Source organism: Camellia sinensis, chromosome 1, assembly GCF_055761805.1.
Source record: "Camellia sinensis isolate YWXY chromosome 1, ASM5576180v1, whole genome shotgun sequence".
Classification (NCBI taxonomy): Eukaryota; Viridiplantae; Streptophyta; class Magnoliopsida; order Ericales; family Theaceae; genus Camellia; species Camellia sinensis.
In genome coordinates, this window is record NC_138961.1 from 237820668 (window position 1) to 237838844 (window position 18177).

At 36.4% G+C, this 18177-nt stretch overlaps 1 protein-coding gene across 1 annotated transcript; it reads left to right on the top strand.

Moving 5' to 3' along the window:
• Positions 1-2347: 2347 nt before the first annotated feature.
• Positions 2348-18159, top strand: SS2 (starch synthase 2). The gene is made up of 8 exons (XM_082899327.1): positions 2348-3048; positions 9793-10309; positions 14043-14107; positions 14543-14620; positions 14720-14830; positions 15053-15097; positions 15457-15630; positions 16863-18159. Exons 1-8 carry the CDS (start codon positions 2686-2688, stop codon positions 17817-17819), a joined length of 2310 nt encoding a protein of 769 aa, XP_082755453.1. The 5' UTR covers positions 2348-2685; the 3' UTR covers positions 17820-18159.
• Positions 18160-18177: the final 18 nt, after the last annotated feature.

Here is an 18177-nt window from a genome sequence, read left to right on the forward strand (position 1 = left end):
TAACACTGTTGGTTGGCGAGAACGAGAACATTTTTTCCAACCATACCAAATTTGGTATCTTAATGAAACTGAAGATTTTGAATTTGAAGATGATTATTTGGATGAAGATCGCAGGAGGAAGCGATTGGAAACCAATCAAAAACTTTCTTTAACAGAATATTGGATAGACAATCTTCTGTTTCACAAGCAGCTTCTAATATCCATGGCTTTGCAACGTTGCCATTTATCGTCACAGATGGTAGAATATTATTTGTAACTCACTTTCCCATAATATATCAAAGGTTTCTTGTACAAATTAATGAGGTTCTTGACATGTTATTAAATCTCAAAAAAAGAAATAATTTGGATCTTCCGTTGGAACTAGTGATGACCGTGGATGATGTAGAACATTTTGGAATGAGCAATACAGTTAGGATCCTGATTCTCCTCCATCAGAGAATGATGAAGAGTGTCACAATCTCATCAACATGATGGAAACATAATGGACCCCACTATCACATGCAGTTGTCTCCTGATCGACTCCAACCTTACCTAGGACACATGAAGCAACCTGCATTATTAGGCGGAAAGTGGTCAGACAAATCTTTTCAGCCGACGCTACAAGACAGAAAAGATCAGCCAAATTTTATCTGTTTCAATCTATTCCTTTGAAAACCGGGGAGAGTAGACAGTATATATAATTGTAGTTTGTCAGAATATGGCAAATAATTATAGGCTTTTTACTTTTTTTTCTCTGTTTGTATTTATTTTTATGTAAGACATTTTATAAAGCCTATGACTAGATTTGACTAGGTAGTTAGAATTTTGTGCAAACTTTGGCTGTAAATTTAACCAAGTTAAGTATGCATTAAATTTTTGATTTTTTTTGTATCCATATGATATTCTATATATTGACTTTTACGCCAACATAATAAACAATATAAATTTTTTCCATCTTATTCATTGCCTAACTTCTCATTTTCTTTTTATTACTTAACTTGATAAAAATAGTAAAACATAAATAGTATAAAGCTCTGTACCAGGATTCCCATAAAGATGGAGTTCGGATCCTCGGCCGCACAAGTCTGCAGCCATCCCTGCGGCACCCCCAAAACGACGTCGTTTTGGGAAAAATTTCAATTTAAAAAAAAAAAAAAAACAGAACAGAAACCAGAGGAGAGGGGAAGAAGAGAGTGAGAAAGGGAGAAGAAGGGAGAAGAAGGAAGAGGGCGCCGCCGCAGTCGCCGGAGGCGCAGTGGCCTCGGAAGGTGGCGAGGTCATGTAATGAACAATATAGATTAATGGGTAATAGTTCTATCACCATCTTGGTTGTCTATATATATGTATGTATAAAGTACACCCATGTTAGAAAAAACCGAGTACAAAGCCGGCCACAACTTTCTCACATCAACAACACTGCAAATTATCTTTCTCCATTATCATCTTTTGTTCTTGTTTATTGATTTTGATTTGGGTTTTTCTTTCTCTTGATTGAGCTTATTGGGTTTAGATTTATTTATGTATAGAGAGAAGATGAATCATCTGATTTTTCGATCCATTTTTGATACGATGAGTGGGAGGAGAATATGAAGAAGAGTTTATCCATTTCTGAGCTACATCGAAATTGATTTTAAGAAAGAAAAATAAATAAATAAATAAATAAAAGGGATTTTGGAAGAGGGGTTTTAGATTTAGGAGGGAGAAGATAAATGGGTTGTTTTTCGTGTTTTGATTCAAGGGAAGATGAAAAACCCAATCTTCATAATGAAAGAGATCATCCCAATGAAAGCCTCCCAACAACTCCTTCCAACAAATTTAGATTGTCTTCTGGTTAGTCTCCTCCCTCTCTCTCTATGTGCATGGTTGTTTGATCTGGGCATCTCGATTTTGTCAATAACTTTCATATTTGTTTGATCTGGGCATCTCGGTTTTGTCAATAACTTTCATATTTGTTTTTTCAAATTATTTTAGTTGATTTAATCTAATCAGATTGATGATGTTTTCTTTTTGTTTAATTTGATTTAGGCCCAACAAAACTTAGTTGCAGTTCACTCCCTTCTTCTCCCCTCTTCTTCTCCCTTCCTTTCTCTCTTCTTCCCCTCCTCTTTGATTTCTGTTCTACCTTCTTTTTTTTTTAAATTGAAATTTTTTTTAAAACGTCATTTTGGAAGTGCCGCGGGCTTGTGTGGACGAAGATTCGGACTCATAAAGATGATAGCCTTTTTTAGTGGAAAAGCCTAAAGCTTACGGGCCCATGGTCTAGAAATATCCACCTCCACGATTTTCCCTTCAGTGGGACCCTTTGCAACGATTTCCATTTCCACTCCAAAAACCCAACAAACTTCTTCGCTGCTTTCAATTTCAGGTTGTCTCGGAAGTAGATGTTTTAATTTTTAGTTATTTTAATAAATTAAAATAATTATGATTAAAAAAAATTAATTTTTTTTATAATTAAATATAATATTTATAAAAATAATAAAATAATTATAAATTTAATAGATGTTTTATATTATTAGTTATTTTAATTTATTTTATATTTTAATACTATTTTAATTTTTTTAAAAAGAACTTATTGCCCAAAAAACACCCAAAGCCATCAATCAGGTTTGCTTATTTCTCAATTTTTTCATCTGGGTCTGCTTCATTACTCACTAATAAGTGGTCTCAGTTCTTCGAGTCTCTCGGAAGCAAATCGTTGAACAGTTAATGGGGTCTATTGGGTCTCTTACCATGGAAAGTTCAGTTCTTGTCCATAATGGGAATCACGGGCGTCCGAGGTTACCTTTGTTTGCTTATCGGCTGAGGAGCTCTCTTGATTCTGCGGATTCGAATGTTTCGGCATTTGGGTATGCGAAAGTTTTGTTTAAAGATGTTGCTGGGGCGTCTTTGTGCTATGCGAGATTGATGAGCGGATGTAGAGAAACACGGCGGCGAAGCATGAAGCGTTTGAAAGCAACAGAGAAGGGGCCTGGGGAAGGTGAGGATGGGGACGAACCAGTGGATACTCTTCAGGCCGCAATTGAAAAGAGCAAGAAGGCTCTAGCCATGCAAAGAGACTTAATGCAACAGGTACTTTTCTTCATCGCTCTAATTGTAATGTTTCATTTTAACTGAACCACAGGCCATTGCTTTTGAGCAGTGAATTTCTGTTAAGGTTTCCATGTAAAAGAAGTGCAATTCAAAGCAATATGGCCCCTCCTTTCTTTTTAATCACTCATATATGTAGCCATCTCAACATATGCTAAAAAATATTCTTTCTTGAATACTAACGTTCTGCCATAGAACATTGGCTGGTTGTTTAGATACCCAATAGTATGTGTTAGATTATGTTACTATTGTATCAGTCACACTCTCATGATGATCTATCACAAGATTTCAGACGGTTGTTTCATTTTCCAGTAATGAAGATTGTAATATCTGTTTCTTAATTTTGACTCAGTGAGGATAGCATCTGAATTTGAACACTGTAGATTGTATGTTGTTTTTGTTTCTGTAGCCATACTTTACGTTAGGGTGGAGATTGGGGGAGAATGGACACACTAATGCTATCCTTAATGGCTTGATTGTATTCCAGCTGCTGGTTACTAGTCTGGTGGCCATCGATTTCCTTTCAACAAATATACTCTTTTTTCCATTAAAAAAAACAGAGTTTAATTCCCTTTTCTATTAGGAAATCAAAATCTGATTATCCCAAGCTTTATAGATTCTCTCCTCATTCATTTTTTTGTTGTAGAAAACATGCATTTAAATAAAACAAATAAATTCATATTTAATAAATTAAATTACAGAACAAGAAAAACATGCTAGAAAGTTCACCCAAATTGAACATAAATATATTATACAATAAAATGGTAAAGGAAAACAAATCGAAACCTGTGTGATACCACATTCTCCTTAAAACAGATTCGCTACCTCACCGTGGGTGTTAGAGGTATGTCGGCGTCTGTCTCTCAGGATACGACGGCTTAAATCCGCTAACGCAGAAGTATCTTCTGTTAGCTTTGGCAAACTAACAATGACAGCAGGCAAAAAATTCTATGTATCAACCAAAGAAGTTGGTCTCTATTTATACACCATGTGGGAGAGAGGAGGAGCCTCTAATCATGAAGGCTAGTAACCAATGCAACCCATTACTCTTGCAAAACTGTTAGAGTAATGCATAAAATTGATGGGGATTAATGTGTGAGTTACACACAATATAGGACAAGGTTCTTACGAATATTCGGCACATATAGGATATCATTTAGAGCCAGCTCTTTTCCTGAAATCATCTTCAGGACCACCTCGCCTTTACCCTCAACAGCTGAGGTCGCAGAATTCCCCATAAACAACTTCTCACTGTTTGAAACTGATTCGAAAGTTGTGAACATCTTCTTTTCCGCAAAGATGTAGCGAGTGGCCCCAGTGTCTACCCACCATTCCTTCGGGTTGGACCCCACCGTGTTCACCTCTGAGATGACTGTAGACAGATGCATGTTGTTCATATCTTGAGACAAATCCTCCATCTTAGCCACGTGAGCCCGGCTTTTGTTCTGTGGAAGGTACTTCTTGTAGGGCTTCTTCTTCTTACGACAGTCAACCGCCCGATGCCCATCGCTTCCACATTTGAAGCACTTTTCATTGAACCTAAAAGTAGGTTCCTGCGGCTTGTAGACCGGCCTTTTAGAGACACGGCCTCTTGCCTCCAGCTTTGAGCTTTTGCCTGTCACTGATTTCTTTTTTACCCTCGAGGACTAGCCATGCTCAACCACATTTGCTTTCACAGTGGAGGTATTCCCCCCTTTCCTCCTGTTGTCTTCCTTAATTCGGAGCCTGACAACGAGCTCTTTGACTGTCATCTCCTCTTGTTTATGCTTCAAGTAGTTCTTGAACCCTTTCCAACCATTAAACAGCTTCTCAATCAACGCAGCTGCCTGGAATGATTCACTCAGAAACATTCCTTCTGCATGAATCTCGTGCAGAATTACTTGGAACTCTTGGACTTGACTAATGACGGTTTTTGAGTCTACTATTTTGAAGTCCAGAAACCGGCTAATGACAAATTTCTTCGTCCCAGCATCCTCAATCTTGTACTTCTTGTCCAAAGCATCTCACAGCTCCTTTACCAACTTCTTGGCATAAAACACGTTGAAAAGTGAATCTGCCAAGCCATTCAGAACATAGTTTCGGCAAAGGAAGTCTGATTGCTTCTAAGCATCTAGAGCCATGAGTTTTTGCTTGTCTTGCTCATTGTCCTCCACGGCTGGTGGATTCTTACTCAAAAACCTTGCAAGGCTAAGTAGTCAGGTAGAACAATACCTTCTGCTGCCACCTCTTGAAATTCACTCTCGTGAATTTCTCTGGGCGCTCATGATGGTTAAACGAGTCTCCCGGAACAACAGGAGCGGCAACAAGGTTGACCACAAAGGTCACAGTAGCAAGGGTTGGCAAGCCAGTTTCCCCAGGATTCTGATTCCCCACCAACATTAGCAACAGCAGCATCGGTAACAGTTGCCATTTTTGAAAAATACATCAGAATTTCACTATTTGCTTTTCCAAAAATTAAACTTAACACTAGAAAATCCCAGAGTTGGCAATTTAATTCAAAACTAGCCTCACCACTTCCTTAGAATCGAACATGGTTAGAAATGTTTTCAGGAAGACTGGATGGGTCACATCGATCCCACTTAAAACACAGTTAACCTTAGACAAAACTTTCAAGAGTATGTTGATTCCTAATCCATGAGAAATAATTTTTAGAATTAAATTTTCTAGGGGGATGAACTAGGTTAAAACAAACCAAATTCCAAACTGATATGCAATTAAAAAATTGCTAAAAATTACAAGCAATTAAAAAAAAAAAAATTTGTTACAACAATTATAAGCAAACAAAACTTGCTTCTACAAATTGGTAAACAACCACTATTAAAACTCAAGTAAAAATTGCTTCTTTTTTTTTTTTGATTCAAAGGAAGTTCAAACAAACAAAAGAACAGAAACAGGAAAATAAAGAGAAACAAATATATGAAGAACTAATCCCTCAACACACTAACTCCAGTCATGTCATCAATGATCAGAGCCTTCACTTCTTCAGGAGGTTCTTCAAGCACCAGTACATGTTCATCTTGGGCAACTCCCATATTTGTAAGAAGATCAGCACATTTGTTGCCCTCCCTTGGGTTATGTCGCAGGGAGCAGTTGCACCTTTTCAACAGGAATTTTGCATCTTCTATTAGAGCTTTATATGGTGAGCTAAGGCATGGATCTTTCTGTATTTGGTTGATAGCCAGTTCTAAATCAGATTCAATATCCACTCCCTTGGTGCCTTTCTGGAATAAGATTGTGAGTCCTCTGTAAATAGCCCACAGTTCTGCTTCGAGATTGGAACAATGTCCCAGTTAAAATTGCTTCAATTAAAAGAAAAGTAACCAATCCATGAAGATTCTATTAGATCCAAAATTTCTTTCCACGATTAGGTATTTCTATTCAATCAAAAAGATTAGTAGTCCAAATTTTTATTGCAATCCCAAATTTTATTCAATTGGATTTGTATATATTTTTTTTTTTCCATTCCCTTGCGCATAGGTATTCCTGAAAGTTAGCAAAGAAACACAGCAAATAATTGAAAGAAACTGTAAAAGCAACAAATGTATTTAACCCTTCTTGCAATATGCTATACAAGTTACATAAATAATACTTAAAACTCCACAATTAAATATAAAATTTAATTTACTCAATAAACATGTAAATAACCATAGACAAGTTATAAAATTTTATAACTCCAAATACTTAAATTAAAAATCTAATAGGCAATAGTTATATAATTTTTTTACAAAACAATAACCATGTGAATGTTTCTAGCAATTAACACATGTAAAATATTTTAACATGTAAAATATTTTAGAAATAAGGTCATGCAAATATTTTTATAAACATAAACTAAAATTTAGAAAATTTAGAACATGCAAATAATCCTACAAATCTAGGATCTAATAAACATGTGAAGTAGACTAGAATGTAAAATTATTGAACATGTTGATTATACTAGAAACTAGAAAATAATTCACATAAAAAAATTTAAACACTCATAAGCATGTAAATTATATTATAAAATTATAAAATAAAAAGAACATACAAATCATGGTAGGAAATTAAACATCATGCTCATAAAATAAAATTCTACTAGAAACAAATAAGCATGCAACTTTAGCATGAAGTTCATGTAACTAATTTCATTATTTTAATAAAACACTTTATATCACAAACAGTAACCTTATTATTAAATTGAGTGTCAAGTCAAAACCAGCATGTAAATTATTGAAAGCTATATACATGCTGTAATGGAAGGGGGGGAAAAAACACTCTAATCACGCATTTAAGTACTTGAATAAAAGAGCAGTACAATACTCTAGAATTAGACACTAATAGTTAGAAACAACTAGTATGCAAATATAATTGAATTTTTAATTATGGATTCACATATAAAACAGTGGCCTTTTATGACTGGCATGTAATGAATTCATATTTAAAACAGTGGCCTTGTACACTGTACCACGTCTTGGCTTTTCCAGAAAATAAACATAGCAATAGCAATAAGCAAGTCTAGGAGGAAATAAAATTAATTCAATTTCTTATGCAACTATAGATGCAGACTACGAATATAATAAAATCAATTAATCTATTATACACTGCAAATATGACACAGTGTACAATTCTAATTATATATGAATCTATTTGTTAATTTCATGGAAACATTGAATCTGTTTTAAGATTGTTGTAGAAAACATGCAATTAAATAAAACAAATAAATTCATAGTTAATAAATTAAATTATAGACCAAGAAAAACATGCTAGAAAGTACACCTAGATTGAACAGAAATACATTATACAATAAAATAGTAAAGGAAAGCAAATCGAAGCCTGTGCGATATCATAGTCTCCTTAAGATATATTCGCCGCCTCCCCGTGGGTGCTGGATGTATGTCGGCGTCTGTCTCTCAAGATACAACGGCTTGGACCCCGTTAACGCAGAAGCACCTTCTGTTAGTTTTGGCGAACCGACAATGGCAGCACTTTTTCACACAGGAAGAAGATTATAGGAGCAAACTGACTATATACTATGAAAGGTAAAAAATTTTGTGCATCAACCATAGAAATTGGTCTCTATTTATACACCATGGAGGAGAGAGAAGGAGCCTCCAGCCATGAAGGATAGCCACCAATGTAGCCCATTACTTCTGCAAAACTGTTGAAGTAATGCACAAAACTGATGGAGATTCAATGTGTGAGTTACACATAATATACACGTTTGTATATACCTATCTGCAGTCACTTGATAGACTTGGCCCAAAAAGATTAGATTGGTGGACCACCAATTCGGCCCAACCCAAACCTAACCCATTCCTCAAGCCCAAGATCCGGTCCGGGGCGGGCGCGTGTGGCAATTTTTGCATAACCAACTTGGACCATAGTTTTGGTCCAAGCCCATCCTTGAAGCATCCATAACTCCCTTCCTTCCGAAAATTTAGATGCCCCAAAAGGCTCATGCCCTTATCAAAATTTTGAGATTTAAATACCCATTTAAGTTTTCCACTACAATCAATGTGGGATTGGTAGTTATACACAATTCCCAACGCCTCATTCATAAGGCCAACTTTATGAGACAATTTCTCATTCAATTCTTAATAATTTTTTGTCATTCTTTTTGTGGTGTAAAGATTTTGTTACAAAGAATCTAAATTCATTTAATCCCACCTCAAACAATGGTTGGGACCTATGAAGCACGGATACTTCAAAAATGGTGACGTATCCGTATCGGATACTTATCGGATACCGATACTCCTCGGATACTCGCGGATACGTATCGAATACTTCTTAATTAATTTTTTATTAATTTTGAAGTATCGGATACTTAATTTTGAAGTATCGGATACTCGAAGTTACATATTACTTATAATATTTTGTTTAATTCTTTCATAAGAGGAATATAGTAAGAGCTTAAGTAATAGAATTTGTCAAATTGATGTATCCTTGTTGTCTCTCTCACTTCTCTGTCGCTTTCTCACTCTCTCACGTTTCTTCTCTCTACTCTCATTCTTTTTTTGGTGTTGGCATGTAAGGATGATATTTAATTTGCATTTGCATTTACTTTTGCTTTTAGTTTTGGATGTTTTATGAATGTTTGAGCACTTTTAGGTTAATAGGAATCCCCCTCTTTATTTATTAATTTACTTTAAGTTTTATTTTCATGCATATTACATTATTAAAATAAAAAAATAAAAAAATTATGAATGTATCCCCGCTATACCCGTATCATACTTTTTCAAATTTTGACATATCGCCATATCCACATCTCCATATCACCATATTCGTATCCGTGCTTCCTAGGCTATCATTGATGACTTAAAAAAGTATATTTGCTGAAATTTTTATTTAAGAATGGTTTTTTGGCTTTGGCTTTGGCTTTGGCTTTAGCTATTCACTGATGAAGGGGAACAAGTTGAAGCTATTGACCTTGAAGACTCTTAGTTTTGTAGGAATCTTTCTTCTTTATCAAGTTGTATTTTGCTTTAAGTTTTATTTTTATGCATACTGCATTACTAAAAATTGTTAAAATAATATTTTTTACGAACGTATCCCCGCCGTACCCGTATCCTAGTTTTTCAAATTTTGTCGTATCGCCGTATCGTATCCGTATCCGTATCCGTATTCGTGCTTCCTAGGTTGGGACCTACTTTAATTTCACATTAAAGTCACCATAAAACCATTTTTTCCAACAATTTTCTCATGTAGTGTTGAAATGATGCTCTTATTAAGCTTCCCTGCCCATTGCAGATTGCTGAAAGAAGGAAACTAGTTTCATCTATAAAAAGTAGTATTATTAACCTAGAAAGCGATGAAGTTTATACTACTTCAGATGGTGGTAAAGATACTAATGAAGATTACACTAGTAGTGTTTCATCAAGCAGCAATGTGAACTCGACAGTAGATAATGCACTGGAAACCCTACCTCCAGCTATTAGTCAAGATCTTGGTAAAGGTACAAAGGAACCTGAAAATGACTCATCTCATGAAAAGGCATCCTCAGATTTGGATTACCAGAGACTGTTGAGAGACAAAACTTCAAAAACAGTTTGGTCTGATGAGCTGCCATCCTTTCTTTCAAGTTCACCTGCAACATCCAGTATAAAAGAAGAAAAGCATGAAGATTTGAAAGAATCTAGTTTGAAGGAGTTGGATATTGAGGCAAATATGCCTACAAGTGAAGGTGAGAAGCCCCCTCCTTTGGCTGGGCCCAATGTCATGAATGTCATATTGGTAGCTGCTGAATGTGCTCCTTGGTCTAAAACAGGTAATTTAGCTTAAACCCTCGATCTGAGATGGCAAAAATATATTTCAGGAAAAGTTTCCTCCCTCATTATGAGTGACACATTTTCTTTAGGACATATCTGAATTTTTAGTTATGATCATACTTGCACAATATTCATACTGCTATATAAAGCATGTGTCTTTTCATTTTTAATGTATTCTTGTATGAAAAGTTTTTATGTCTGTCACCAATATAAGTGATCCATTTGAGAGGAAATATCAAAGTAAATGGACGGAGCAAGAGTGTGCACCAGCATATTAGCAGTGCCAAACAGGCTGGGCTTGCATGAACTCCATATTTTCTAGTTAACATTTTCAGCATGAAAAAATACTAAATTTAATCTCCTTCTAATTGTTTCCATATTCTATTATAGATGACTGGACAATGGGCTCCATCACAAATCAGTAAAGCAAATATCAAGGTATATTTTGTATGAAGCTCACAGGAAAATGAAAGCTAAAGAAGAGAAAGAGGACAATGGGTGAAACAAAAATGGAGAAAATAATAAAATGAAAATGAAAATATATTTTTCCTCACAAGCCAAAACAAAAACAAATTTTTTTGGGGCCTATAATCCTGAAATAGTTATCATTTAATAATGTTGCATATTCAAAATTCCTTGTATTATTAGCAATAGCCAATGGGCAATAGCACCGTATGAGTATCTAGATCTTGCTTGAGATTCTAATCACTTCATTATTGCACGTCCTCTTGTTGCTTTGTCAGATAATAATTCTCACTTATCTATACTTCCAATCTACTAAACCCTTTTGTGTGTAAGAATAATAGAATAAAAGAACTAGCAATTCTCTTAGCCCAATCAGAAGGATATTAGGGAATAATTATTTTAGTCAATAAGTTGGGGATCTATGATGCATGGACACGGAACACGACACAGACACGCGAACACACAAATTTTCAAAAAATAAAAGACATGACATGTTGGAGATACGCTCAAAATATATAATTTTTTTGTATATATCATAAAAATAAAAATTAGAATGGACTTCACTATTAAATGTAGAATTTAATAAGTGTTGGGTATTGAAAGAAAAAGAACATTAACAAAAGAGACGAGGAAATATTTTATTTTCTAATATATTTATTGTTCAAGCTTAATAGAAGGGGTCCGGATCCTCTAGAGTGATCCTCTAGAGTGATCCTCTAGAGTGATCCCTTATGGTGCAACACGTGTCCCATTAATGTATCCAACGGCTGAGATGATCCTTCTTCAAAACGGCGTCGTTTTGGTGAGCCAGACCCAAAAAAAAAAAAAAAAAAAAAAAAATTGCAGAGTTGCTGCAGATCGAGTCGAGAGGAGGAAGAAGAAGAAGAAAATGGATTTGAAAGGAGGAGGAAGAAGAAAATGTAAGAAAACTGGAAGAAGAAAATGGATTTGAAGAAGAAAAGTTTTTTTGCTGTGTTGGGTTAATGGGTTTGGTTTGGTCGCTCAAGAAGTTCATCACCATGGATGAACTTCCATTTTCTTCTGTGAGCCAGACCCAAAAAAAAAAAAAAATTGCAGAGTTTTCTTCTTCCTCAAAAAATTTTCTTCTTCCTCAAATTGCAGAGCCAGACCCAAAAAATTTTCTTCTTCCTCAAATCTTCTTCCTCAAATTTTCCTCAAATCTTCTTCCTCAAATTGCAGACCCAAAAAATTTTCTCTCAAACCCAGAGTTTTCTTCTTCCTCAAATCTGTTTTCTTCCGGTTTCTCTCAAATCCATTTTCTTCTTCTTCCTCCTCCCTCTCAATCTGCAACTCTGCAACTCTGCAAATTTTTTTCTTCTTCTTCCTCTCCCCGAATCTGGGTTTTCTTTTTTTTTTTTTTTTTTTTGAAAGTCTTCACCAAAACGACGTCGTTTTGGTGAGGCTTAACCACAGCCGTCCGATCATCCACTTTAGGAGATCACTCTAGAGAGTTACTCTAGAGGATCCGCTCGCTAACCCACTTGAGCCTCTCACTTTTCTTGGAAGACTAAACGAAAAAGAAAAGAGAATGGCTCTTTCTCTCTCCATTGCAAGCTCTCTATATCCATCTCAAGCTCTCTCCATCGCAGGCTCTCTCTCTTTTAAAAACATCTGGATCGCAGCTTTGAATCAAACCCTAGGGTCGTTTTCTGGGTGGAATCGACTTCGCAAAGTTGGGTTTCAACTCTCCTTCGATTCAGTCTAGTTCGCGACTAGTGTTCACATTTCGATCTTGCTTCATGACTTGACTTGCTTCGCGAAGTTGGGTTTTAACCCTCTCTCTCTATCTCTCAGGCTTTCGAGCAATCTCAACATGGTCCAAGATGAGTCCAAGAGGGGAAAAAGAAAAAAAAAAAAAAAAAGACACGCCAGATTGCGTGTCGGACACGTGTCCACTACATGTTGAACACGTGTCAATGTCCACCACGTGTTCGACGCTGGTACAAAGCCCTTGGAAATGTGTCAGTGCTTCATAGTTGGGGATCATCGAAACACACACTGTCTAACGTAAAGATTGTTTTCAGTGCTAGTGACATAGATACAGAACAAAAGGGACCTAAAAAATATGAATATCTGGAGTTTAGTTTATTTTTGTATGTCATAGTGGTTGATCTGATCCGCAATGAGATTGGGAATTGTTTGATCTTCTTTCTCTAAGGAAGACGCAAAATATTCAAACTGGCTCCAAACAAAAGCCTATGTAGTAGTGCTACACCGTGGACCACTTGCCTATCTCTCCTTCATAATATATGGCCCTCTTGACTAAGGGAAAGCTAGCTACTCATGTAGACGAAATATAATAGCGATAAGCACCTCTCAATGTAAGTACGTTGCCACATGGCCAACTTCTTCCACCTTGTACTTGCTATTTAGGCAAAACCGTATTATACATTAGCACAATTCTATTAACACGAGCCAACGACTCCATACTCGATGTTTGTTTACTAAGCTGGACACTCCCAAACTCTTTCTTATCAAACATGCATGCCCCTTGGTGACAGGAAATGGGAAGCAAGTATCTAGGTCAGAAAATGAGCATAATAATGTATGTGAAGCTATCCAGCATCCTAGCCCTCCCTCATGTGTAGCCCTATCTTGCACATGGAGATGGAGTTTACCTCTATACTGATAGATCTGCGTCAGCAGTGGCAGCTCACACCTGAATTGGTCAATACACTATACCTCATCCACATACCTAAAATTAGATATATATATATATATATATATTAGCCCCAATAATTCATTCTCTTGGATTATTGCTAAGGCAATCCGAAATGAAAAAAGGCAAAACAAAATAAAGATTCATTATAACATTATAAGAACAGTATTATCGATAAATAGAAACATTCCAAATACAAATATAGGCTTAAAATAGACTATTTTTTAAACTAGTCAATGATAGCCTTCCATGGATATACCTATATAAGCTACCGAAAAAATTGCTAAAATAAGAGCTTGAATGGCGCTTGTAAACAATCCCAGTACCCTTGGCTGACATTCTTCAAGTATCACAAAGATCCGATTAAGTTTGAATATGTTCAGGTGGTAGCTGGGCTCTCCTACTTCATTTTTATTTACTATAGTTTTATTAGTATTTAATCTCTCTCTCTCCCTCTCTCTCTCTCTCTCTCTCTCTCTCTCTCTCTCTCCGTATGTCTTTGTTTTGCGTAGATGCGTAATTGGGTCTACAAGTGTGTACTCTTTTTGCATTTGATTTAGATATTGATTTATGGAGAGTTTTTTTAGGTGGGCTTGGAGATGTTGCTGGAGCATTACCAAAGGCTTTGGCTCAGCGTGGACACAGGGTTATGGTAATTTCTCTAATTTCTTCTTACAGTCAATAACATGGCTGTATTGAAACTTGGTTGTTGCAGATGGGTAAAATCTATGCTTTTGAAATTTCAGCCTTGGAGTCCGAACTGGGTTGAACTAAACTAGGTTTAAGTTACTGTTTTCATCATGTTTAGTCATGCCAAATGTGCTATTCTTACCATCTTGATAATAAATAGTTAATGTATTAAAAAGTTGGAATTTCTTTCTTACCCAAAAAAATAGAAGGCTTTTACTTTTCGTTTGTCAAGATGAGGGAAGTCAAATGATTAAGATTTAAGAGAATTTTGAAGAGCCTGCATTCCAACATTTTAGTCTATTTTTGGGACCAATTCAGTAGCTACAAGTTTCTTGGTTTTGTTGAGATGCATTAAGTGTTATTCCCATGTATTTACTTTTTTTCTTTGAACTTTTAGGTTGTGGCACCTCGGTATGGTAATTATGCTGAACCTCAAGATACAGGTGTTAGGAAAATGTATAGGGTGGATGGGCAGGTAACAACTGCAGCTGCACATGAATTTAACTTTTTTTGTTATTTATGTATGATCTATATAACTAAAAATTAATTGCTACTTTGTTGTCTAAATCTGCAGGATATGGAGGTGATCTACTTCCAAGCCTATATTGATGGTGTAGATTTTGTTTTTATTGACAGTCATGTTTTTCGACATATTGAAAATAATATATATGGAGGAAACCATGTGGTAAGATTTCTTTTCTTGCGATGTTATCTTTAATTAGTCTCCAAGAGAAGTAGTCATAGCCTGAGCTGTTGGTGATCCTCCTTTTATTGTTATTTTTGGAATTGACTGTTATGCATTTTGGTCCTAAACATCAAACTCATCATTTGACAATTGACACTTTGCACTCAGAAGATTAAATATTTCAGATAGTTTTTGTAACTAACTTTCCTCTCAATTATGCAGGACATTTTAAAACGTATGGTTTTATTTTGCAAAGCAGCTGTTGAGGTATGATGTTAGATTAGGTCACAAAGAATATGAATCAGGAAGTTGTCTATAATTTTATGCATAAGGGCAGATGATGAACAATGGGTATTTGCAATTTTTTGAATATATGGAAGTACCAATTGATTGCTAAGGAGGACAATCAACTTGCTACTACCTGCGCCAGAATTAGAGGGAGGGGGGATAACAGATTCTATGACTCCCCCTTCTCTTTATATTTTTAAAGTCTGTCTTGTATCAATGTTAATGCTACGTAGTCTAGCATTTGTGTTGTGGTTGGCTTTATTCCCTATTGGAATTCTTCATTTCCACTTTTTGGTTAGCCCAAATATTATATGAAGTGGAGAATTGGTGACTTTCAGGTTCCTTGGCATGTTCCATGTGGTGGGGTCTGCTATGGAGATGGAAATTTGGTTTTCGTTGCCAATGATTGGCACACTGCATTGTTACCAGTTTATTTAAAGGCATACTATCGTGACCATGGATTAATGAAGTATACGAGGTCCATCATTGTGATTCATAATATAGCCCACCAGGTTTGTTCCCTAAACATTGTCAATTGTCCATTATACTCAAATGCACAATTCTGTACTGAGCTTGGCCTTGTTTAGCTGATCATCTCTTTGGCATGCACAACATAATCATCAAGGAATTCCTTGTACATGTACTGTATGGCCTTGTTTGTTTGGGAGCAATAATCCTACAAAATCCATAATCCCATGTTTGGCTAGTCCACCCGGACATGATATCCCTTATATGGGAGACTATTGAATCTCAAGAGGGCGGGTGTGATATAAAATGAGGAATTAAGGAGAGGTTCAGGCTAATTGGCAAAATTACAAAATTTATAGAATTGTGTCTATCCCTCACAATTATGGGCCAATCCAAACAAAGTAATACAATCCAAAGGGATTGATAATCCCAAGAATGTTTTAGGAATGCTAATCTCATCTAATCCAGTCCACCCAAACAAATGCGGCCTATAGTTTCTTTGTGTTAGTATTACTAAGGCTTACACTATGTCCTTAAGTAGCATAAGGTGCCATGCAGTCAGCATGCCAAGCTCACTAAAATGTTTGTCTATTCCTTAGATCAAACTGATAGACACCCTTGAATATGGTTGTGAGGAGTGAACATGCCAAGCTTATATAATCTTCCTCAAACACCCTATTTTCATTTTTCTGACCATTTATCATGTATAGATGTTTCCATAACCTTGAGGTTATGGGTTCAAGTTTTGGAGCCACCACTTTGTGCATTATGCCAAAGGTTAGGTGTGTACTCAATATTTCCCCTCCCAAATACACATTAATGTGTACTAATTAGTTTTCAAACCGAACAGTGACCATACAAGAATGAAAAGCAGAGCTAGTGATATTGAGGATATGTTCTAAACTTGTCATAAGATATCGGACTATTTTATAAGCATATCCTCTCTATAAAAGTCTCATATAACATAGGCAGTTCAAGTTAATATCAATTGTGTAATAATCTTGATCTTGTTGCTTCAGATTCCTCTTTCAAATTCTCGGTCATTTTTAAAGTAGCATTGAACTGAGGTCATATTTGGTCATGCAGCAATCAAATCATATGATGTTTTCTGTGTTACTTTTGAAAGAATAAATTCATCTTGTTGATTTAATCTGCAGGATATTCTGAACAAATTTGCAATCATCATCATTTAGCTCTTATCAAATTCAAAGTAATATATTCTCTGTTATCCAGATGTTTCTATTTCCTGTTATAAGTGATCTGTAATTGCATCCAGGGTCGCGGTCCGGTGGATGATTTTTCCTACGTTGATCTTCCACTGCACTACGTGGACCTTTTTAAACTGTATGATCCAGTAGGAGGTGAGCACTTCAATATCTTTGCAGCTGGTCTAAAGACAGCTGACCGTATTGTTACAGTGAGTAATGGGTATGCTTGGGAGGTGAAAACTTTTGAAGGTGGTTGGGGTCTGCATGGTATAATTAATGAGAACGACTGGAAATTAAAGGGGATTGTGAATGGCATTGATACAAAAGAGTGGAACCCACAATTCGATGTTCACTTGAAATCCGATGGTTATACTAATTACTCCCTCGAGACCCTTCAGAGCGGAAAGGCCCAGTGCAAGGCAGCATTACAGAAGGAGCTTGGTTTGCCCATTCATGATAATGTCCCATTAATTGGTTTCATAGGGAGGTTAGATCACCAAAAAGGTGTCGATCTAATAGCCGAGGCAGTTCCTTGGATGATGGGTCAGGATGTGCAGCTGATCATGTTGGGCTCGGGGAGGCCCGACCTTGAACGGATGCTCAGGCAGTTCGAGTCTCAACATCATGACAAAATCCGGGGATGGGTCGGATTCTCCATAAAGACTGCTCATCGGATAACTGCGGGTTCCGACATTTTACTGATGCCATCGAGATTTGAGCCCTGTGGACTGAACCAGCTCTATGCAATGAGCTATGGGACTGTTCCCGTCATTCATGCCGTGGGTGGACTAAGAGATACAGTGCAGCCTTTTGATCCTTATAATGAGTCGGGGCTTGGGTGGACATTTGATAGGGCTGAGAAAGATAAGCTAATTCACGCATTGGGGAACTGCTTACTGACATACCGGGAATACAAGAAGAGTTGGGAGGGGGTACAGAGGCGTGGAATGATGCAAGATCTTAGTTGGGATCATGCTGCTGAGATATATGAAGATGTCCTTGTAGCTGCCAAGTACCACTGGTGAAGGAAAGAAACAGCAATAGTTGATTGCTGGGTAAATATTGTCAGAACGTTACTTTCACTGTTTTTTTCCCAGGCTAGTAAATCGACAGGTCTGTCCGGGTTCTTTTCGACCACTGACTATCTTGTCATACAATTCTAGAGGAATGAAGCCCTGCCACAATTCAACTACTGTCGTCTTTTTTCTTTTTATTTTTTTAATAAAGAGATCATGCAGAGGGCTAACTGTGCACTTGGTGGACTGGTAGACTTGTAGTTTGTTATCATTTATATTGACTGAAATGTCACATCCTATGTACAAGATCATAATTGAAAATCCTTCACTGATGACCCTCCAAACAAAATTTTGCACTGATATTAAT